This window comes from Thermobia domestica, chromosome 9, assembly GCF_964235325.1.
Source record: "Thermobia domestica chromosome 9, izTheDome1.hap1.1, whole genome shotgun sequence".
Lineage (NCBI taxonomy): Eukaryota > Metazoa > Arthropoda > Insecta > Zygentoma > Lepismatidae > Thermobia > Thermobia domestica.
In genome coordinates this window covers 132027565-132052437 of record NC_137462.1, presented here as the reverse complement: position 1 = coordinate 132052437, position 24873 = coordinate 132027565, and the positions used below count along the sequence as shown (strand labels likewise).

At 35.0% G+C, this 24873-nt stretch overlaps 1 protein-coding gene across 1 annotated transcript; it reads right to left on the bottom strand.

Moving 5' to 3' along the window:
• Positions 1–5233: 5233 nt before the first annotated feature.
• On the bottom strand, positions 5234–20652 carry LOC145695033 (uncharacterized). Its single transcript, XM_081771862.1, has 3 exons — positions 20510–20652; positions 10944–11691; positions 5234–5472 (listed from the first exon to the last, which is right to left on the bottom strand). The coding sequence occupies exons 1-2, from the start codon at positions 20519–20521 to the stop codon at positions 10966–10968; spliced, it is 738 nt and encodes a 245-aa protein (XP_081627988.1). The 5' UTR covers positions 20522–20652; the 3' UTR covers positions 5234–5472; positions 10944–10965.
• Between the last annotated feature and the right edge of the window lie 4221 nt (positions 20653–24873).

Here is a 24873-nt window from a genome sequence, read left to right as displayed (position 1 = left end):
GGAATCGATCTTGAAAAATTTTGAGGCACATTTGGATTTTCCGGCAACACCTACGTGACCAAAAGCTTTGCCATCTATTATTTCTATGCGCACTATGTTCCTCTTCGTTGCTGATTGTATTTGTTTTTTTCTGTACATTATTGAAATGTATGCCTTTAAGCTTGATGACGTCTCTCAGCAGGCTCGTATCTATGAAGGGGCACGGGGGGCCGCCCCAATAAGTTTCACGGTGGGCTTGAAAATAAACTAGAATATGGTGATAAACTAGAATATAGCTGGATCGGGCACCCCCTAACTTCTACCTCCCCTAAAAAAATTTTGGGCTGGCTACGGGTCTGCCTCTCGGTGACCACACTATTCAGTGTAGAGGGAAGGAAGGAAAGAAGTGTCCTGGGACCTGTCTGCTGGATACCATCTCAGCATTTGCCTGGGTGAATGAGAGAATCCTGGCGTGTGAGCAAAGATAATTTATTTTTATTCCTAGTATCGTCGATTGCACTTTGAATACACCAACATGAGAGGGAAGTTTATATGCAGAGTCGGATTTAGGTTTGGTGGGGCCCTAAGCTATTGAAGGTAATGGGGACAAGGTATTTTTTTAATGGACCTGTAGTGGCCAAATAGGGCTGCCAACTGGCCGGTGTTTGACCGACCTGGCCGGAAATATTGCTGTTATTTTGATTAAAGCCAGTAATTGGTACAAATTTCTTACCAACCCCTTTTTGACTGTTTTTTTTTTCTTCTCAAATTTGTATGACAGAACTAGTCGATGCTCTCCTTGGTTGCAGTCAATCTTAGAATGAAATCTTCAAAGGATAACTAGTCTTGTCTATTTTATGTGAAACGTAGTGAAAATATTCTTTCTCCTTGTCTTCAGTAGTGTGTGTTTTTCTCGTGGATATTACAGTTTTATTAAGCCCAACCTAAAAATAGGAAATTTAGATATCGAATAAATTATTCCAAGCTGTGCGAGGTCTAGATTACCAAGATAGAGAGAGAGAGTATGCACCGTTTCTCTGTGTTTAACAGCTGTGAGAGAAGTGCTGACCTGAAAAACCTATTACGCCTTTAAGACCGAGTATCCCCACCTGGAATTGAATCCGGAACCACTCTCGTCTTTGGCATATGAAAATGCGTGTCTATACAAAGCCAAGTAGAATGTATTAATAGAAAAGAAAAAAAAATAATTTTATAAAAATAGTGTTTGACAACTGTGTACAAAACAACACCTAACGGCCCAACGGTGTGTTACTAAAACCACAATTCGTCATGCCAGGCGGTTGATTTAACAATATCAGTGTAACACGTCACTCCAAAGTTCGAGGGAGTTGAAGTAAGAAAAGCTTAGTGTCAAAATTTAACACTAATCGGATAACAAAGAGTCATTGTGTTGAATTAATATCACCATATTTTATGGTGTGCTTTATGGGAGGAATTTTGCCAATATATCTAATAGGAATTAAATTATCCCACAAACGTAAAATAGGCTATGTTAAAACGTCACGAACGCTTCGTTCATTGACTATAACATATGCATCATATCATTGCATTGTACCATTCAAGACCAGCTTCCACGTCATAACTCACAATTAAATGAGATTGATAAGAGATAACTAGACTATTGCAATACGATTAATTGGTAGTGCACTTACTTCTGGTACTGGGGTTCCTGTTTCGATTTCAACTCCCAGTGCGCGAAGGTTTCGTCAGAATTCTCTTGTTTTCTCCCACTTCTTTTATTTTACCGTAACCTTACAAAGAACACTTAAATGCACCTCCCATAAATCCGGCCTTGACTATGGCTATTTCTATGACTGAACGCCTGTGTGTTTATTAAAGATATACGTACTTTTGACTTACACATATTTATTTTGAGGCACAACTTAGTTGCTAGTTCTGACAAATAGGGCCTAATTAACATATTTATAGTAATTGCTTGTGTATTTGAAATATGTATTATCTATGTAAAATAAACGTGTATATATGAAACAGTTAATAGTTTTAACTAAATTTTTTTAGCATGTTACAACGTGCACCCCTCCCCCTTCGTTGTAAATATTGACTATTTAAAGTGAGAAGATAGTAGTGAAAATAGCAACACTTTCATACAATTTCTGTTGTCATGTTTCCTTCTGGGGCTTAAAAAGACGGGGTTTGGAAAGGCAATACTTTAAGTCAATTTTCTTAATGTTGAAGGGAAAGAATTCACCAAGCCCAGATACTTACTGTGTGTTTCAAATGTAAAGCATCACGGGCAGTAGCCAAGGCAGCGCGATATTTCGCGCGGTGTTGCCGGATTGCGGACTCTCCTTTCCCTTCTCGCTCTTCCTCCAGCTGAGATCATGGTACATAAATTTGTAACATTATTCACAATGTAACAATATTATTCCAGCAAAATCTAGAATTTTGACTGTACACCCTAAAAGTTCTTCTTGTGATGAATATTTCTTAAACAAATTGTAAACAAAAAATAATTCTCCGAGCTTGACTTTGAAGCACTTCTTCTTTTTAGAAAACCCGCACTTGCACTCGCACTCGAATTGGTTAAAGGTGGATGCGGTGGCTGAGTGGTAGAGTGTTCACCTCCGGTGCTTGGGGTCCCTGGTTCGATCCCAGCTCGCGCCGTATGGACTTTGTGGTGGACAAACACCGTACTCGTGGGTCTTCTTGGGGTTCTCCCGTTCCCCTCCCCCACTTTCTTCATTCCACTATTTTACTCATTTCTCATTATCACCGTCTCCTTTAGCCTAACCGGCATAAACGTGGGACGTTAAACTTGAAGATTTCATTTTCGATATGCTTAAAGACATTGTCAATTCTAGTTTTCGGAGAAAAACAAACTACCACGAAAGAAAGCAACCCAGATACTGATGAATTCTGCTTATGCTAGAAGAGAAGTTGCATTCCTACACAACTAACCCTTTGTTCCTTATTAATTTTCATAACAATTAACACTCTTGGACTTGCTCTAGGTCTCACGAAAACAATCCGTCTGATTCTTAAGAAAGTCCATATGATCGAGTTTGTTTTGGGTTACGATAATTTATGACAACATTCAGACGCCTGGTGCTTTTGAATCCCTGCTTGAGGGGAAAAGAGGGAATAAGTGGTCGAATATATGTAATTTAGTAAACGTGAAGGAAAAAAAACATACTGCCTTTTCTTCTGTTGAATAAGGAAGAATCTATTTGGAAGTGAACTTCAAACCAATACTACTAACTTCCCATACTTTGTTTTTACGATGAGATATATATATATATATATATATATATATATATATATATATATATATATATATATATATATATATATCAGAGCCTTGATATTATTTAATTCGCTCGTTTATTATTCTCAGGGGTGTAGCCACGGGAAAAAGGATCCTTGTCTTTCCAAACTATTTCCAACCCCGAAATGAGGTTCGTCTGGTATATGTTTAATAAGCTTATTTAATAGTTAATGTAAATGAGGGACGTTTATAATAAAACATGAAAAGTAGAAAAGAAAACATCATCAGTACGGTTTCTGTACCTAATTAAAACAGCTAAAATTAATCATGTGCTTTACATTCTCATTCCCTTTCTGGGTGCACACCGTGTGAACTCTATATTATTGCATAATAATATCTGAGTTGATATTTTTTTCAAGTTTTTTCCTTTACTATTTTAACCCACATAAACACAAAGTCAGATAAACAGATTGCCATAAACAGCATTTGTTTTCTTATGAATAGCTTAGTGATTCATCTTTTACAGTCCGGTTTTGAACTTCAGTACTGTCAAGATCTGTCTTTTGATAAGGTAGCATTGTATGTATATATGGTGAGTTAAAATGGTTTCATGTTGTGAAAAAGGTAATTTGTTCTGCTTTTAATATGTGAAAAGCTTGCCTCCCCCTGAAAGTAATGTTCTCCTAGAACAACCTGCTGGCTACACCCCTGATTATCCTGTAATAAAAGTTGTGAGTTCTATTTGCAAATCGAAACAAAATCCCCTGGAAATTAGACGCAGCACTCAACACTTGTTTTACTAATTGTTTTATATGGAAACCTTTCAGAGCATGTATCATGACAACCAGTTGACATTGAAAGATGTAGTTTTCACGTATGTGTTCGTAATTCTTTTCTCTACTTCCTAAAGTGAGCAGTTAATGTGCTAATACAATATTTCTAAGTAGCGCCTCTGATATTGCCAAGATTCGCAGTACAGCGAGAAGTCAGCGTGCAGAACTGCTTGTCGCGAACTGTCAACACCGCTCAATGCCAATTGGACGCCGTGTGAAGCCAACTCAAGGCCACGTCCTTTCTCATTTGAAACCTGCAATAGTTAGCATTTCCAGGCCAATTCATCATTCACACCACAGATATCTAAAAGCGTTTTAAAAATTAAAATTTATTTCAAATGTACTGGTAGTTATTGGTGCACCCCATCAGAAAATCCTGCCCATAGTCATTCTTCTATTAACTTCACATTTCTTGTTTGAGATCATCTATGATAATAATATAAGAAAATGTAAGTTAAAAATCCTTGTCACACTACAACATTTCGTCTTATTTCTTAATCTCTTTGTTCATGTTAATAACATAAACTCTTAAAAATTTATACGAGATGTAAATAATCTTGTAATGCTGAGAAGAAAGTGAAAGTTATAAGTTTTATGATCCCTGCAACTTATATTTTGGACATATAATCCAATCTGCTACACGTTTAGAAATGTGTAATTTGTAGGTGATAATACATTTAGTAAGCCAATGTAATAAAAATGCAATGTTAAAATTTGGATAATAGCATGGTGGGACATAAAACGTATACGACATAACAAAAAAAAATAACAGAAATTCTGAACGTAGACTAGAGTTTTCAGCTGACAAATCCCAAAACCATAGTTACATGTCGTACCTTTGACCTGAATATAACACCGGTTTGAAATTACAGTGTTGGATTGAAACATTATCATATCTTTTATATACACTATAGTTGGTATTTTCTCTTTCGTATAAGATTGTTCGGCGAAGTGAGAATTAGGTCAAAACCGAATTCGCATTTCGCCTAAATTAGCAGAGCGATTCTTATCTGTGAAGCATACTTAATAAAATGTTGGGGGAAATGAGAAGTAGATAAAGTGGAAAGAGCATCTCTAAAACATCATGTAGCAGATTGGATCATTATTTTATTTAAAAAATTAAAATCAGATAGGTTTACGTATATTTATTATAGAGGTTATCAATAAAAGGAAGTTTAAATGAAAACTTTTTTTTATTTTTGTATAAAAAAGATTGCCTACATACAAAAAATAATTACATTTCTTTTAACATGACACACTCCCGTCGTCAGATTTTGTTCCATGATCTTCGTATGACTATACTAGCAGATGAGGTAATGCGATGATTTCTCCGGCGATGTACAATGAAGGAATCCCAAGGATGATGCTAATAATGATGATAGCGGTGGTGATGATGAAGATGGAAAGATAAGCCTAAAAATATGTAAAAAAAAAAAAAAGAAAACTTTTACTACTATAGTATCATAAATAAACTTGAGAAAGTACTTAGTTAAATTGTAATTTTTTAAAAATAGCGGAGTCATACTTCCTCCTTCCTAATACTAATATACAAAACAAATTCGTGATAATAAGCATGTTGAAGAACGCTCAGGATAATATAAGGAGATGTGAGATATTTTAAAGCAGAATCTTCTAAACTACAGAATTTACTAGGTACTATAGAATTCCATGTGAACTATGGACATCATTTGCAGAGAGTAGGGAGGGTGGAAAAATTAGTTCACCCTGAGTTTGAGGAACACATTTTTTTAAAGAAAGAAATTAAGTAGTAATATAGGGGCCTACTTATAGAAAACGTGAAACTCTTATGAGAGTAGAAAATCGTCCTCTGGCAAAATTTGAAATGATGCTACTGGTAGGAAAATCTAAAGTTAACCAAATACTTTCATTCAAATATATCTATATACAAGAAGCCTAATTTCTATTGACTACGCCGTTGTAGCTCTTCAACCAATACACATAAAGCATTGAAATTTCATACTGTGCAAATATGAATAAAACATTGACATAATCTGCTATACTATCAGCTTAACAGTGTTGTCAATCCAACATAAAGTTATACTTTTTTTTTCAAATCGCACTCTGTCAGATTATTACTCTTTCCAGGTCAATGTGATAAACAAAACTTACAATATTAACAACATCTCATTTGTGATTCCGTGTTGCAAACTAAAAACGCTACAGCTTTTCAAATATACAAATTCGGTTGCGGTAATGAAGCAAGTGAGACGGAAGAGGCAACGCATATTTATTATGTATTTGTGTCTAATAATATGATCATGATATGGCGGATTTCAAATTAATAACTACAAAGTTACAAGGGATTGAATTTTTTTGAAAAATTTTTAATTAAAAAAAAAAACTGTTAGGTGTCACATCCATCCACACGAATGATTTCCAATAGATGTGGAAGTCAAAATGCAGTTTACATTAATTTGTTACCTTAAACCATTTTGAAGATATGGTAAGCACTAGTAAAGATTGCAACACTGTTCAAAATTATGTAATTCCGATAACTTGTTTTGATTACATCTACCAAAAACTATTGGAGAAAAACAGAAAAGCAACAACTGTTTTAAAAAGTTCCCATAAATAAAATGATCAGTTATTTATAACTTTGTTTTCACTTGGTTGAAATGCTCAAAATATGATGACTGTAATACCCAACACTAAGGTACTTCTAATATGCATTGCCTCATCTGTTTCATCTGCATTATTACTATTATTGAAGCAACACTGAATAAGTGTGGTATTGTAAGCTTTTCTTAAATATGTAAATTTGAAATGTATAATAATGTGACGTAGTGTATTTTAAAAATATATAACTTCATGTTGAAATGAAATGAAATGAAATTTTTGAGTTTTACGTCCCACGCTAAAGGAGACCGGTTACGCTAAAGGAGACCGTGATGATGAGAAATGAATGAAACCGTGGAATGATGAAAGTGGGAGGAAACGGGAGAACCCCGAGAAAACCCACGCACACGGTGTTTGTCCACCACAAAGTTCACTTGGCGGGAGCAGGGTTTAAACCCGAGACCCTAAGCACCAAAGGTGAACGCTCTACCACTGAGCCACCGCGGCCCCTAACTTTATGTTGAGTTGAGTTGAGTTGATTTTGAGTTTAACGTCCCTTTCAGCAGCGAGGCTATATGAGACGTGGACCTACTGATTAACGTGGAATCCGAACCACATGAGCTCCCGCCGGGAATCGAACCCGGGCCTCCCACGCCAAAGGCGCGTACGCTAACCGCTTAGCCACGGAGGAGCTCTAACTTGCAACACGGAGTTCGCAACATTGTTAACCTGGTGGTACTACAGAATGTGTCAAACAATGTATCCCTGTTGATATTTTCATGGTCCGAAATTTCAGCGTTATGTATTCATTAGTTTAAAGTAACAAGAACGTATCAAGATAAATGGTTCACCCTATACATAACGATCTTGTATGTGATCGAATCACGGAAATTATCAACTACCTCAAACTATTTTTTTTTTCATGTTACTTAAATTAAAATGCATATACTAAGGGAGGATGAAAGTATACTACACAAAGAATTATTTACCTCACGAGCCTATCCAGTAAGGAAGATCATACTCGATGTAAACTTTTCACTAAAAATGGAAGAAGAAATAATGTATGAGTTTCAACTGCCTAGCTGCGTGAGTTCGTTGGAGACAGTCATTTGAATCAATCGCTGAGTGTTGAACTCTCATACCGCGTGGCAATGCTCCAATCCACATAGCTGCTGTGATAAATTTGGGCTTTAAGGTGGATGATGAATCTCGGCAAAGCCTTAGTCCTTTACTGCAGCCTTGTTAACAACAGCCGTGTAGACTAGAGCATTATAATGCAGTATGCGAGTTCAATGCACAGCGATTGATTCAAATGACTGTCTACAACGAGCTCATGCAGCTAGGCAGTTGAAACTCATACATTATTTCTTCCATAGATAGCATACCATAAACGGCTTATTACAAGTGGAGCGATATTTTAGTCAGCAGTCCGAAAACGTTTGGAAATACTCTCGGAATTCCTCAGTGTACAACGATTACATATATTTATTATTTTTATCTACATATTAAAATGCTAGGTTTATAGGTTTGTCTCCGAATAAAGTGTATTTGTTTGTCTCCAATCATTTCGACAATGAAATCTTGGAAACCACAAGTGCTTGCAACATGCCGTTTTCACTGGTCGATTCCAAATGTTGTGTAGATTAAATCTTGGAAACCACAAGTGCTTGCAACATGCCGTTTTCACTGGTCGATTCCAAATGTTGTGTAGATTGTCCAGTTCTAATTGAATATTTTAAAAAAAAACATGGCCGTTATTTCTTTATTACGTTCTTTAGGGGTACATTGGAAGTGCTGAAATTTAAAAAAAATAAATCATCATATCCTACGAGTTATACATTTCAACCACTTAGTTGTATAAATGGGTTACATAGCTCTGAGGTGTTAGTTCCATGGCCATATGATGAAAAACGAAGGATGGCCATTTCTCCAGTCTAAGATCAATCTTTATTGTTTGGAGTGTTTTGCGGATGAACATCATATATCACTGACTTTGTAATTAGGTGTGTGTGTAATGTATTTTCTTATTATATACTGCATGCAAGAAGAAAGAAACACTGGTCATACAAAAATTAACCCAAAGTAAAATCAAATCTTGCAAATGGTGGGAGATACTGAAAAAATAATCGAAAAAATCACCCCTTTATGGTACCCCTTGCCGATTTTTATCCAGACGTCTTTCACTTGTTTCTGTAAAGGAACATGTACAGATGTTGTGAGGAATGACAAGGAAATTCATGCCCCCATGTGAATGATACGCTGTGTAGAGAGTGTAGGTTCAGCTAGTCTATATACTAAAATGCTAGTTTTATATCTTTGTCTTCAAATAAAAGTTTATATGTTTGTTTCAAATCCTTTCGACAATGAGATCTCCAAAACCATAACTGCTAGAAACGCGCCGTTTTCTCTGGTCGATTCCAAATTCTGTTTAGATTGTCCAGTTCTAATTGTATATTCTTTTTTAATAAAAACATGGCCGTTATTTCTTTATTACATTTTTAGGGGTACACTGGAGGTGTAGATTTTTTGAAAAGTGAAGCATTTCTTTATTACATTTTTAGGGGTACACTGGAGGTGTAGATTTTTTTTAAAAAAAGTGAAGCATTATATCTTACGAGTTTTACATTCAAACATCACATAAGTGTATATGGGAGTAGTATATCCCAAAGGCGTTTGTTTCATGCCCAAATGATAATGAAAAACGAAGAATAACCACTTCTCCAATCTAAGATGAATCTTTATTGTTTGGACTGTTTTGCCCAATGAACACCATACATCACTGACATTATAATTAATTGAGTATAATGTATTTGCTTATTGCATACTGCATGCAAGAATAAAGAAAACACTGATCATATATAAATTAGAAACTCCAACTGGAATTAGGCTCAATCAAATCTTGCAGACGGTGTAAGATATTGAAGCAAATCTCCCATTTATGGTACCCCTTGCTGCTTTTTTAAAAATCAAGACATCTTTCAATTGTGTCAGTAAAGGGACATATACATATGTTGTGAGGAGTGACAAGGAGAATCATGCTCATATGTGAATGATGCGCTGTGTAGAAAGCGCAGGTTCAGCTAGTTTTTATTTAACAGTTAGGCAAAAATGTTATTTTATCTGACAATAGCTAAGATTTAGAAGAAGAATTCATAAAATGTCATAATTAATCTCGAATGTTTTATATTGCTGCTGCTAGAGGTAAATGTTGTGTTTATACGTCGTAATCGACTATGGTAACTGTTCCCGTTACCAAGGTTTTGTTTATAAATAAGTATAATATAATTCAGAAAGACGCCTTATAAATTAGAAGTATGTGGAATTTCAAAGAAGCAATAATCAATTATTTGGAAATATAGTGCCCCTAAGAAATCTAAATAGTGTCTAATTATTTGAATTTCATCATAGTAAATAGTAACAAGTTTTAATAGATTTATACTACTATAAAATAATTGAAGATCGAACTTTGAACTGGTGTGACGGTATGTGTCACCCTCATTAGTAGAGCTTACCCAGTATATATAGGCTCTGATAATTGTGATATCTACAATCTGACATAATAGAATGAATCCAGAAACATTAGTTTCAACCCTCAATTTTTCATATTTGCCAAAATTATAACGTTAACATTAACTACTCATCATCAATATCCATTGTAATCAATAACTGTGCGAGAATGCTATCTGTTTGTCGAAGAATTATACTAAAATTAAAGCGTGCTATAAAAAGCCTTATCGTCTTTAGTATTTTTTTCTTTAAAAAAAGTGACTCTGTATATCGCGTGTTCAATTAACTAATTTACACTTGAGGTGCGCCATGCCATTTGGGGACACATTTTCGAAATAAAATCAAAATAATTGAACTTATCTGATCTGGATCAAACTTGGCATGATGGTACACCTTGTCTTGCTATACAAGCTTCTAAAATATAATGATGTACAGGTTTTTGGCCATCGAATGTATGGCGTGCATTTGGTGAATTGTTTTGCTAAACAATTCTTCAAAAAAAGAAAAAGGGACTTACTTTAAACGGCTTTTCTCCGTAGTTAGGATACTTATACTAGTAGAACATTGTGTTAACGTCAATGACATCACCACGAATTTAGTTGGAGAATATTCTACTAGAGCCTTCTAGGCTAATCTGAATAAGCATTTATGATTATTTAATTATTTGTTTGTATCAATATTTTCTTATAAATACGTTGCAATCGTTACAATGGTTACGAAACATATGCAGTTTATGTATGGCAACACACAAAAATCGCTCAAATGTATTAGACTGTTTTCTAAGAATGAAAGTATCTCACCTGAACTTAATGAAATATTCATTCAGCCTTTGTATCCAGATGAATATCCACCAATAAGACCACTAGAACCATATCCATATCCGCCTCCATATCCATACCCTCCAAGAGATATTGAACCTCCATGTCCGTATCCAATTGCGACAGGTGCAGCAGCAACTGCTACAGATTTAACTGGAACTGGCACAGGTTGAGGAACAGGGACAGCAACTGGTTGTTTAACAGGAACTGCAACTGGGTGTGGAACAGCTACAGGCTGAGGAACAGGGATACCAACAGGTTGTGGAACTGGAACAGCTACTGGATGTGGAACTGGGACACCAACTGGTCTGGGAACGGCAACGGGGTATGGTCTTGGGACGCTAACAGGCACAGGGTGTGGAACAGATACTGGATATGGTTTTGGTACAGGAACAGCGTACGGTTGTGGTACTGGAACTGCTACGTGTCTAGTGACTGGAACAGCTACTGGATGTGGCACAGGAACAGGATACGGCTGATTAACCGTTATAGTTTTCGTCACTGCTATAGGTGCAGCTTGAATAGCTACTGGTTTAGCTGCAATTGCTATGGGAGCTGCTTGTGCAGCGAGTCCTATGCCTCCATAACCAAGGCTGCCTCCATATCCGTAGCCTCCAGCGTAACCGTAACCTCCACCAAGCGACAAACCTCCTGCGATTCCACGCTTCTGTTTCTGGCTGCTTTCATTTTGTGCGCTCGTTAAAACAGCAAGGATCAAAATCAAGAAAATCTGGAAATATAGAAATAAGAGCTTTAATATTCTGTAACTAAGAAATAACCATTAAATATGAATAGTTCCTAGTAGAAAGATTACTGCAATACATTTAACATTATCACTCATCATCATAATGTTCTACCGTCATGAGCAAGTGACTTAACCTCATGAGTAGCTTCAATGCACTATGAATCATAATTGCATTAAGTCCACTGAATCAATAAATTCTAATTTAACCATTGCTCCCAGAGTTTCAGACTAAACACTAGGACACCTTATAAAATGCTACACTAAAAACCGAGACACACTATTCAAATTTAAAGTAAATTGATAGACAAACACTTGCTTTTTGCTATAAAAAAAATTCTCAAAATAACTAATAAACCAACAATAACTGAAAATGAGCAACGCGATATTTCTTCTATTGAATACTTTCATAGGGATAATATACTTCTATTATATTGTTTCTGTTAACTAAGTCTTGCGAGATTTTTTCTAAAAATGTCACATTGATGATACCGAGTTAATGTTTTGGAGAATGGTCGAGAATTTTGAATTTTGAGCAATTTTAGAGTGTCAACTGTTGTTAATCGTAGACTGTTATGGCTAAACTAAAATGCTTGAAGCTCTTGCTTTAACAACGTTGAATATCTATGTCATCTATCACTTGTTTACTTATTTTTATCATATTGACTAATATGGGGATTTATTGTTCTGGTACAAGACTCATTAAATACATTCTTGCATTTCCAAAATGAGTCTGTCATTATTACTTAAATTAAATTTGAGTAGTACATATCATGAAATACCATTTTCAGGAAGTAAAAGGCCATTTAAATATAGATTTGGAGAAAAAATCACTAAAATTAAGCCATTAAAAAACTCCAGTTGATTTCGAAGAAAACACAACAATAATTTCAAATGTAAATCGAATGGGCTTAAAAAGAAAGCATTAAGCACCGTTAAACGTTGGTTATAATATTGTGAATTATGAACTATGTTACAATTTAGCATTTGTTTCACAGCTCTTGTATACGCAGTCACATGACGGCTGAAAAATAAGGTTTGTGCAAAGAAAAGACGATCAATGTTTTAAATTATCATTCAAAATTATTTTTAAGGAGTTTGGTTTACCTAAAAGCTTCTTTATATACAGGGTGTCCCGGAAGAAAATGACAACACATTGGAAAATGATAGTATGGGTGATTCGAAATAGAAAAAAAGTTCATATGAATAGGGATCCTGTTCACAACGGTTTGCGAGGTAAAAATTGTGAAACTTTTAGGCCTTATGCTAATTATTACTCACCCAGTAATTGCTCTACGAGTATGAGGCATAGTACATTTGAAAGGGAATTATGTGGCAACACTGATTCCCAAATACCACTCAAAAACTTTCCTTTCAAGGACATCATTGTCCCCAGAGCCGTAGCTAGAGGAGGGCGAGCGGGGCACTGGCCCCGGACACTGATACCAAGAGGGCGCTGAACGAGCATTGAGAAAGAAATAAATGAAAAATGAAATCTTTAAGTTTTACGTCCCATGGTTATGCCGGTTAGGCTAAAGGAGACGGTGATGATGAGAGATGAATGAAAATGGTGGAATGGAGAAAGTGGGAGGAAACGGGAGAACTTTGCGATTTTTTCAAGCCTTTGGGAGCAGCTACAGGTCTGTAAATTTTTGTGTATTAACTTATGATCCCGGACTACATACACACACAAATTCAGACATCTACGTCTGTTGCTTCCTCTCCCCAATTATGTCTTCAATGTCCAAAGATGTTGCTACTTTTGGCCGTGATTTCACCCCGTTCAAGTGGGTTTAGACAAAAATGTTAAGAGATCAAAGTTTTAGATCTGCACGAGTTGGAGACGTCCAGCAATTTTTAATTTTCAAAACAACGTAAACGCCTAAAATCGAAAAAAAAAAAAAAAACTAAAATTGATGTGGCCGGTGCGTCGCGCTCGATGTTTTTGAAAAAATCGAGGGGCAATTATTCTTTCCTCTCGATCACTTTGCATGGATTGACCCTCCTTCCTTCTTTCTTGAGCAATTACTAAGGAGATGTCGTCCCCTCGCGTCTCCTTAGATTTCCACCCCTGGTTGAGTGTCTCAGGCGCTGGCTGGCGAACGCAAGACAAAGTCAGGAGTGCCATTGAAACTTTTGTTTCATTATGATTTCAGGAGGTGGCCTGGGGGAAGTCACGAAATTGCCTCCGGAACCATATATTCTACGTGCTTAATGCATATTTCCAGTATTTTTGTAATACTACTTTTTACCACCACTGTATTTAAATCCCCACTGGAGAAAATTTTCTGAATCTTCATGGTTTCCCATGCTAAGGAAGGAAGATAATATATTGTTGTATTATCTACTACTGTTTTATCTTAAAGATCGTCTTACTAGCTACATAGTAAGCCCTGGATGCTCTGTTCGGTTCCCATTGGGAGAACATGTGATTCTGATATAATTTACGTGTGTATGTAAAGTATATCTAAATTTAATTAGATGAAAACATTATGAACAATAAAAATTTCTTTATATCTTTATAAAAAATAATAAAAAAAACTATTAAGCTGTAGGTTAATATAGCTATACCCTGGGCTATATTCGCCACTGGTAGACATGTTTAAGGTAGAATACTAATTACCGTAACATGTACATATTGGAGTGTTCTCTCACCGGGAATCGAATCTTTGACCAAACGAGCACGCTTTAACCAACAAGTGTCACAAAGAGTGTTGGTTTGATTTCGAAAAAAGACTGAAACGTGAAACAACTATCGACCGCAGATCTCAGATGTAAATTTATGCAGAATAACGTCGCTACTAATATATATTTTGGGTGGCTATTTACTATTAACAAGTGTTCAGTTTCTGGCCTTATACAATTTAACACTCAATAGTAATCTCGAAAGAAATACTCAAAACGAATTTACAAAACTCATGGCAAGCAGAAGCAAGAAATTAAGTAGTTGAAAACCTAGTACTACTACATTATTCCTGATTTATCTTAGATATTGCTTATTTTACGCAACTCTCTATAAAATATTCCCATTTGTAAGCAGACTCCACTAAAATCGAGGATAATTATATATATTTTTGGCAATTTCTTGAAGGGTTTTGTCGTCGACATTTTCATTTTTAATATTATGACAGGCAATAGGCGAAGGGCCCGCGAAGATCCCTCGTTCTAGACCCCGCAAGTGCTAAATCCACTTATGGATGTGAAGTACAAGGAAGAGAGAAAAAAAGTTATTCCTCAAACTTTTCTTTTAGAGATAACCTACTTTTGCACAAATGAATTAATATTTTGTAAATTTAAAGTGGAAAGAGTGCAAAAAGGTGTAGTGGAAATCATACCATAAAGCTAGTTGTTTACCTCTCCTGAGACGCATAGATCAAAAGATGTAACTTGCTATTAACTAAATACCCCCAAATAGGCACTTATAATTGAATAATTAATAACTAAAATTAATTACAAATAATGAACCTAGACATTAAATTGCATCCCAAATTAAATCTTAATATCCATTCTTTTCTACAGAATATTTTTAACATAAAAAATCACTATGATTATATCTTTTTATCACTGATCTTCCTATATGTTTGTATTTGGATATGTATTAAGAAACTACATATTATACATCTATTACTATTGTATAAACAGTGAGTGGGAAATTTCCTTCGTTTCGTTATTTGTTGCGAAAAGCAAATATATTTTGCTAATCACTTTCTTGCAACCGGGAAATACAATTACATTAAAAGATGAAGAGTGAGGTATAACTGTAGACCAAAATTCTTAGGAATTTGTAAACAAATAAATTTTTTATCTTTAGCACTATCTAACGGAAACCTTTTGTTCCTTTGCACCTAAAAGTGTCTAAGAATGGATTTAAAAGTAATACTTGGAAAAAAATGTATGTATTCCTTTTTTGATTTTAATTTTACTTGATAAGAGAAAAACAAATTGTTTATTAATAATCTTAGTTCGTGTTATAATTCCAGCATCATTGATCAAATATCCTGGAACGAGGTACTTCTGCTCTGATCAAAAAAATGCCATAGTGACATCATGCGTAGTTTTGGATAAGTCGACAAAACGATTTTTTTTTTATTTTTTGTTAAAATGAAAATTAATTCTACACGAGAACCAGGCGACTTACTAAGCTGGAAATTATACTAAAATAGATGCTTACCAACTGGGCCATCTTAGTGAGTACCAACTGAGTAGAAGCTCAACAATACGCTATCGTTAACAAGAAATAACATGAAATTATCACTAAATCTTAAACTATAATTTTTGTTAATAAAAGTAAGAGAATTTATTTTACAACATAACATTCGAATTATAACCGATATTCTTCTCCATAAAATGCATTTAAAAATATGCTTGTGTATTATACTTGTAATTCTCAAGACCCTAAGTGTATGATTTTTCATGTATACTCTACAATTTGGTTTTCGTTCTTTTTCTTTATATATCAAAACATTTTTAGTTCGTATGTATTATGTGAATTCATTGGCACCGGATCCAAATTTATAAGTAGGTTAAATTTTCTATAGGTATAGATTAGAGTAAAATAAGGAGAGTCGCTAAATGCGGAGCAGGTTGCTCATCCTAACTAGTTCTGGTAATTGCCAACAGAGTGTGACCGAATATGCAATATAGAACCACAAGAGACGTTAGAAAAGAAGTGAAATTGATCTGCGCGTATTTGTATATTTTCACACATTGTTCGACGTAAGAAACTAACGGAAATCTTAAATATTTTACCTTCATATAGCCTATTTTTTTTTCGCTTTACAGTAAAATCATATTTGACAATAAATTACATTATTATGAGATGAGTGGTTGAGATTTGTAGGAAGAGCAAGTTCTGCTAGGAATGCTATGAGTCTAGTTTAGGCAACTTTGGCTCTCAAGGTTAACGAACCATGAAGTGCGGCGTCTTTTCCTTATAGAGTGGGAGAGACGCACCTATGAAATCTGATACATAAGCACGTTTCTCATTGGGGACGCGCGCCGCACGGAATGTATTTTGGCCTATAATATGAATTATGAAACACTGTTCGTGAAGATTTATATGCGATATGCTGCATATGAAAAGTAAATAAAAATGCTTCTGCGTCCTTTATGTACTATTATTTAAATATTTATGCTTCTATTTTAAAAAATAACTATGAAAATAATAAAAATGCATTTCATTTTTGCCTTTAGGTTAGGCCTAATGGAAAATGCCGACAGTTTACAAAAGAATACCAGGGCTAAAATCTTGTAGACAGCGGGACCGAAAGAGGTTAAAAGAAGCCATTGCAAGGATACCTAGCTAGAGGAATCGGTTTTAGAATGTTTCTATGATATGTGGCCCTTACGCCCGTTACACAGTCACGCGGAGCTCCGCGCGCGGAGTCCCGCGTGGCAAGATTGTTCTATTGATTCTTATGGGTGCATACATAGTCACGCGGAGGCCTCCGCGCGCGGAGCAGCCTCCGCGTGGCCCTATCCGCGCTCCGCCCTCCGCGAGGCAGATAGGGCCATTGAGCAAATGGGTGCTTACATAGTCAAGCGGAACTCCGCGCGCGGAGCAGCCACTTCTCTTTAAAATTTAAAAAGAAACGTGCATGGTAGCAAAAGCAAAATAAAATTAATCCAGATTTCTTTTCTTATTTTTGGAAGTGGGTTGCTAAATAATATTTTATACTGTTCTATAATACTATTTTCATATTTTTAGTGCTATTTTTAATTTAGCTATATTGTCTTTGTTTAATTGGAACTTTCAATTAATGTCTTTGCTTAATTGGAACTGTACATGTGGTGCCTCTAAGATACCACTGTTAACACTACGTGACTATTGTAATTTTTCGACTTTCTTTCAACAAATTTCAGTTTCAGTTTCAATTATCACGGAGGTTAAATTAACACCATGTTAATGGGATCCTTCTTGTGAGGAACATAAAAAGCGTGACATTCATGAACAGACATGGAACGAGATATGTAAAAGATTTTTTTTTTTTTTTGTAAAAATGAAGGTATGGACAATGAAAAAAGATAAATTGGGGCAAATAATGTATATCTATTATTAAATAGTTGATTGGATGTGAAGTTCTAACCAAATGTACAAACATTGGTTATTTTCATTTGTTAAAAAACAGTATCTGTTGTATCAAGTGCTGTATTTGAAGAGCGTGCATATGGATCCTATTTAAACTGCATTTTTATAATTTCGATTGATTTTTTTCAATTAGGTCATCGAACGACTGAATTGACGTACGGAAATTATTGAAGTACTTCTCGTCTTCTCGCAAATCTATATACACAGACACAAAAGCTCCCTTCAGACTTCTTTGAGAAACTAAGGGATGAATCTTGAGACATTTATTTTTCTGTGTTTTTCGTTTTCTCATCTTACAGAAATATTAAGATGACACTATTGTGGTTTTCATGTTGACTCGCAACACTGACTGAGAAGAATCCTGTATATAATCACGTGACGCGTAGCGCGTAGCTACGGATGACTGTGTAAGCACACACGCGTAGTGCGGAGGGCGGAAGACGGAACGCGGAGCGCGGAGCTCCGCTTGACTGTGTAACGGGCCTTAGAAATGCACTTATGTGTATCACCCTTAGAAGTGTAACGTGTCACCCATAGCACACAAAATAGATGCTGCGATGTAATGTTTTATGTATATAAAAGAATATTTAAAAAATCTAACATATAAGTGATGGATGTTCAAAATACAATATACTATATACTATTTTATAAATAAAATATACTGTTTTTTTTATTACTGAAGAGAAATTATGTTGGTGGATATCTTAAGCTAGATAGAGTTCACATTTACTTTTCAAATAATTTCTCATTTTTGTTATATAACTAAAAGTTCCAATTATAGTTCAAGAGGACAACTATATTTGCATTGGATTGGATTTCTAGTTTGCGTCCCGTTCAGCAGCGAAGCTAGGGGGCAGTGCTCTTACCTCTGTTCAGTAGGGTCCATAGTTCGATCCCCGGCCAAGTAAGTTTGTGATGGACAATATCGGTCCGTGGGTTTTCTCGGGGTGCTCCCGTTTCTTCCCATATTATCATTCCACTAATTCTTTCATCATTGCTCATTTGTCTTAATCATAGTCTCCCTTAATCTAAAAGGCATATTCATTGCACGTCAAACTAAAAGATTTTATTTCACTTCATTTTCAGCATGCAAGGCTATATGAGATGTGGACCTACAGATTAAGGTAGCATCCCAACCACATGAGCTCCTACCAGGAATCGAACCCAGGTCTCCCATATCAAAAGCACGTATGCTATCCACGCAGCCACGAGGGAGCTCACTATTATTATTATTATTATTATTATTATTATTATTATTATTATTATTATTATTATTATTATTATTATTATTACTGATTGCGTCCAAGTCTTCGGTCTTCTATATACTATAGATGAAAATCGTCGTTAATTAAACGCTATAATTGTTTGAGTTTATCAATTTTATTAATTTTTAGTTTCCTAAGTATACAACATGCGGCTACACAAACATTAAAATATTAATGTTCAATTCTTAATATCATAACGGTCATCTCAATAATCTTCAGAAAACCATGTTCACGCTATCATCATTATCCATTTTGAAATAGCTAAATTGAAAGAGGAATTGATACCAGTTTTAATTTTTGGGGGTAAAGGCAAGTGGAGGAACAGAGGCATTTTTGGAGAAACACTTATTTTTTGTATACCAAAATTAACAGTTTTTTACTAGTTAACCTATATTGCAATTCAACCTGACTCCGGGGGATGGGAGCAGTCGGTAGGATGCTCTCTACCTTCCCCCCTCTGGGCGTTGTCACTGAATTGTAACAGTACAGTTAGGGTTACAATACATTCTCATTTACATGGAGACATCCCCTTTTTCTGGCTCTAAAATTGATCCGGAAAGTTTTAGGGAAGTATAAAAGTATCTTCTTTTTGATATGCACAGGCAACTAACTGCTTCAACTTGCAAGGTTATATACATATTTTTGTAAATAGTCACTGATATTGTTATAAAGCTCAATTGCCGAGGAAATACAAAGGCACCTACCTAGCTGTAAGTCCCGAGGAAAGAAGGCCGAGGGGAATATTTCCGTATTCGTTATTGTAAAAATAAGTAGTTGCACGAATAATATTTTCATGCTATGCTAGTAAGAGATTTGAAGAATAATATATAGGTAAAATCTGTTGATATGCTAACTCTAAATGCAGTTTAATTTCAATTAAATCGTCATATACTTAACATATAATTGTACTAATTTCTCTCCCTAATTTCTAATCTCCCTCATCTCTAATTGATCTTGTTCTAATTTGAAACAATGAAACTGATACTACACTACTTTTAATTTGAAATTAAATCTAAATAATTTTCAAATTGGCAATCGCTTGAGTCCCTTGCGGCAGAGATCCCTAGACTATACGCAAGGGACATCTGTTAGCGCCAGACACTCAAGCCATATCGCAGCTACCTACGTTTGTGAGCGTGACTGATTATTATTTGAAATCAAGCAGTGGCGGATCTAGGCCAGGGCCGGGGGGACTAGGTCCCCCAGGTTTTTCAGTGACAAAACAATTTAAGCTATTATTTATATATTTTTGAAAGTTTATACAGTGTATACCTATCATAGTCTGGGTACTGGCTGGCCTCCCCAGTTTTTCCCTTCTAGATCCGCCTCTGAAATCAAGGTGACGTACTGGGACGTTATTATTATTATTATTATTATTATTATTATTATTATTATTATTATTATTATTATTATTATTATTATTATTATTATTATTATTATTATTATTACTCACCACGATCTTCATCTTCCTTTATTTGTCGCTTGGTAGCACTGTATGCTTTGTATGGATATATGGTATGGTAACAACTGTTCCTGGTATTGTGCTAGTGGTCAGTTGGTGGACGACTGGATGTCCAATTACCACACCTCATCATCTTTATATAGGTAGAACCGCCCCAAAATGCGTTCACTTTCTCTGTGACAGATCATTCTCTTTTATCTCTCTCCCTCTCTCTTTTTAACAACAGCATCTCTCTGTCTCCCATTCCATCTGCCTTCTTCTCCCATCGGCTGTGCTCACATCTTCAAAAGAAGAGAGAGATGGACTTTCCCTTTCTCGCAGGCCGGAAGATGTTACAATGATCACGTATGTAGGGGATCATATAAACAAAATTACTAATCGCGAAAGATTTAATGTTTTCGCAGCGCGTATAGGTTGGTTGGATATGTGATAGTCAGTGGGCACATGAAAAAGAAAGAATATCACATTAATGGAAAGGGAGAGAGAAAAAATGGTAGGCCACTGCGTAGGTCATTGCTGAGATGAACACTTAATGAGGAAAAAGGCAAAAAAAGAGAAAGAAAGAAAGAAATAATGTAAAGAAAACAGTCAAAAAGTGACAGGTATATATATATATATATATATATATATATATATATATATATATATATATATATATATATATAAACATTATAAGTGCACACATGTAAGAGTAAATGTATGTATACATTTTCTCGACAAGCTTTCAACAAATATTTTTTATTGGTTGTAGAAATGAAATACTTATATACATGTAGACAATAGTACCGTATTTTAAGTTATCGAAGACAGTTTCTGTTATAACAAGAAAGTTTACAAACTAAATAAAACACAACCCTTTTCCAAGATATTTAGAATAAGGCGAAAAAAAATAACAATTCTTATAAATTTATCCTAACAATTTTAACAATGGTAATCTCAGGGGATACGGTGTGTCTGTGGTAGAGCGTTCACCTCTAGTTCGAAGGGTCCTGGTTCGACCCTAGCCCGTGTGAATGTGTAGTGGATACTATCATGTTTGTAGATTTTTTTGAGGTCCTCACATTTTTTCCCATATTTTCGTTCTATCAAATCTTTCATTATCATTCATTTTCATAAAATTATCCGCCTCCTTTAGCCTAAAATGTCTAAGCCTAAAACGTTAAACTAATGATTTCATTTTCAATGGTAATATCTCCTTCACTTAAAAAAAAAAAAAAAAAACTAAACTAAACCCACTAGCTTCTTAGCACGAAAGGCTATGTCTTACCATACATACTTTAATTCACTGATATCACATTGTATCAGTCACGCTATATCAAGTTTTTTTTATATACCAGAATTGTCCAACTCCATCTAGTATTTTTGGAATTTACTAATCCTCTCTCGATTACAATTCAACACCATATTTTATTCTTCACTGTAATCGAACTAGGAACTACACGTACGAAAGACACATATTCTATACCCTTTTGTCATTTACTGAGATCTAGCTAACTTTTAAAGTGTATTTACTAGTTTCATTTGGATCATAACATCTTAGAACACAAAGATTGGATATGATGTGAATCTTTAGTTTAACATGGGCTTCCATATTAAAGACATGTTTCTTAGCTACTTAGCTTTAATAATATTTTCTCATATCACATTTGATGTGATACACAATAAAAGGCATGTCCATTCATTTAAAAAATAAATAAATAATAAATTGAAAGTAAAAGAGGAATTTATTAAGGCACAACAGTAATTCAAGAGTTAGATTTTGTTTACCTCACAGTAGGAATTTAATGTTGAACCAGTCATACAGCATTGGTTATAAGGAAACACAAAATAAGATTCTAAAATTTCCTTATAATAATATCTAATGTATAAGCTTAGTTATTGATGCTATGAATGGCTTCCATTTAATTATGTCTGAAATAGGAATAGTGATAAAATCCCTGACAATTATGAAATAAAATACAATATTTACAGTATTTTAACTTACCATGAGATGTGCTCTAGAAGTGCAGTCAAATTACCAAAAAGTAAGAAACAATTTAGTAACAAGCTAAAAATTGGTACTGATCTTGGGAATGATGTTCTAAACAATATACTAAAAGTCCCCTGAAATCCCACGTGACCTTTGCCGCCATATTGGAAAATGGCCGCTGGAAGTGTCAAATGAACAATACCCATATAAAAATAGCAATATCTTCACTATGGTTGAACATAAAGAGATAAACTTTATAACGAAATATTGGATAGGTTAATAATTACCTGTACCTTGGGTAGAAAGTGCTCATACATAAGCACTATACATTATAGAATGTTAATTTAATAATAACAAAAGAAGAAGGTTTTTAATATCTGTAAGATATTAGAGAGTAATAGATAGTTCGTTGCTATGTAATTGTTTATGGATACCGAATTCTCAGGTATGTGTGCACGACAGTGTGAATGAAAAATACATTAAAAGTGTATCAACTAATAAACCATTTAAAACCGTTCATCTACTTTATAATTCTGATAGAGAAGGTGAGAATAGTATTATATACATAATTATTAAAAATATTTTTACATGAAAACAGTTACTACCACTCAAGTTCTTTATATCATCGATCGAACCAGGTTGACGACTACCCTTGGTGAGTCGTTATAAAAATTTTGGTTTACCTCACCCGGGAGTTCTTGTAAATTCACTACCCGAAGCAAAGTAAGGGTGAATTTACTCTTGTAATAAAGTTAATGAATACAAATTTCACAAGACTGAGAAGTGGTAGAATAATCATAAGAAAAATGAACGGTAACGCTATGGAGAATGAACCCAATGATAGTGACAACGGTGAACATAGTGTAACACCAGGAATGACACTAGAAGACCGAATCTTGTTAGCCTTACAGCGGCAAGAACAATATCGTAAAGACGATTCGGAAGCCATGAAGCGACTGGAACAAAATTTGGTTCATATATCCAACAAACAATACGAAGAATTGAAACAGACGATAGAACAGAAGTCCGAAGAAAACAACAAGCAATACGAGGAATTGAAGCAGACGATAGAACAGAAGATAGAACAGAAGTCCGAAGAAAACAACAAGCAATACGAGGAATTGAAACAGACGATAGAACAGAAGTCTGAAGAATCCAACAAGCGATATGAGGAATTAAGTAAACGAATGGAACAGAAGTCAGATGAAACGAAACAATCAATTATCCAGGCGATGGATGACATCACCTCACAGTTCGAGGAAAAGTTAAATAGAATATCTGAGGATTGTCAGGATAATCACGACCACATTATACAAGAAATCAGTGGTGTAAAAAAGGATTTAGAAGTAATGGAATCTTCTGTTCGTCAGCAAAAGGTTCAGGTCACCAATAATTCAAACAACATACGTGCAAATACACAACTGATAGCTACTCTACAGGAGGAAATGAGGAAGCTACAGGTCAAGGACAACTCACACCACAATCATACGGTCAGTGATCATTTGGAGTTTCCCCATTCACAAGAGATGACCTCGCCTCCACCCACATCTGATGAGGACCTTATTTTGGAAGAAATTCATCCGAAGAGTACTGATGGACGGATAAGAGACGGTGCAACAACACATCACGTCATGGATAGGAATTGTCACCCAATAAGTACTCGGAACGATAAAAGGAAGGTAAAGTTAAACGTTAAGATGAGTGAAATACGTGCCATGAGTAAATTCAGTGGTAAATGTAATGAGAATGCTACTTCGTTCCTGGAAAAATTTCAGGACGAATGCAATATAATGTGTATAGATAGATCACAATATATGAAGCTAATCCCTCATTTATTATTCCCACCATGTTCCTTATGGTTTAAGGCAATACGTGATCACATCAATACATATGAGGAATTCAAGGCAGCACTGATCGCCAATTATGAAAATGATTTTTTGCTTGCAAATAGAGATGCCACAATTAGAAATCAACATTTCAATCCTCGTTTACACAAATCTGTTGTCGAGTTTGTTGTAAATACCTACAACGAATTAAAAGATGTTAATCCATTGCAGTCGGAATCTAGAATAATAGCATCCATTCGAAATTTGCTCCCATTTAAGTTACAACAGATCTTGTTTTCTACACAGTGTATGAGTTTCAACCATTTGTTAATGCTCGTTCAATGTTATGAAACTCAATACCATGCTTTGAATCAACAAGCAGGTGTGAGTAAAAATAAGAATAATTCAGATCATTTTGTACCTGTTATTAATCTAGATATCCGTAGTATGAACGATACGGAATACAACCGAAGTCGAGTAAATTCTAGCAATCCAAACGAGCAAAATAGGCAAAGCTATGTAGGAAATCAACCTAACCTAACCAATCACAACAATAATTA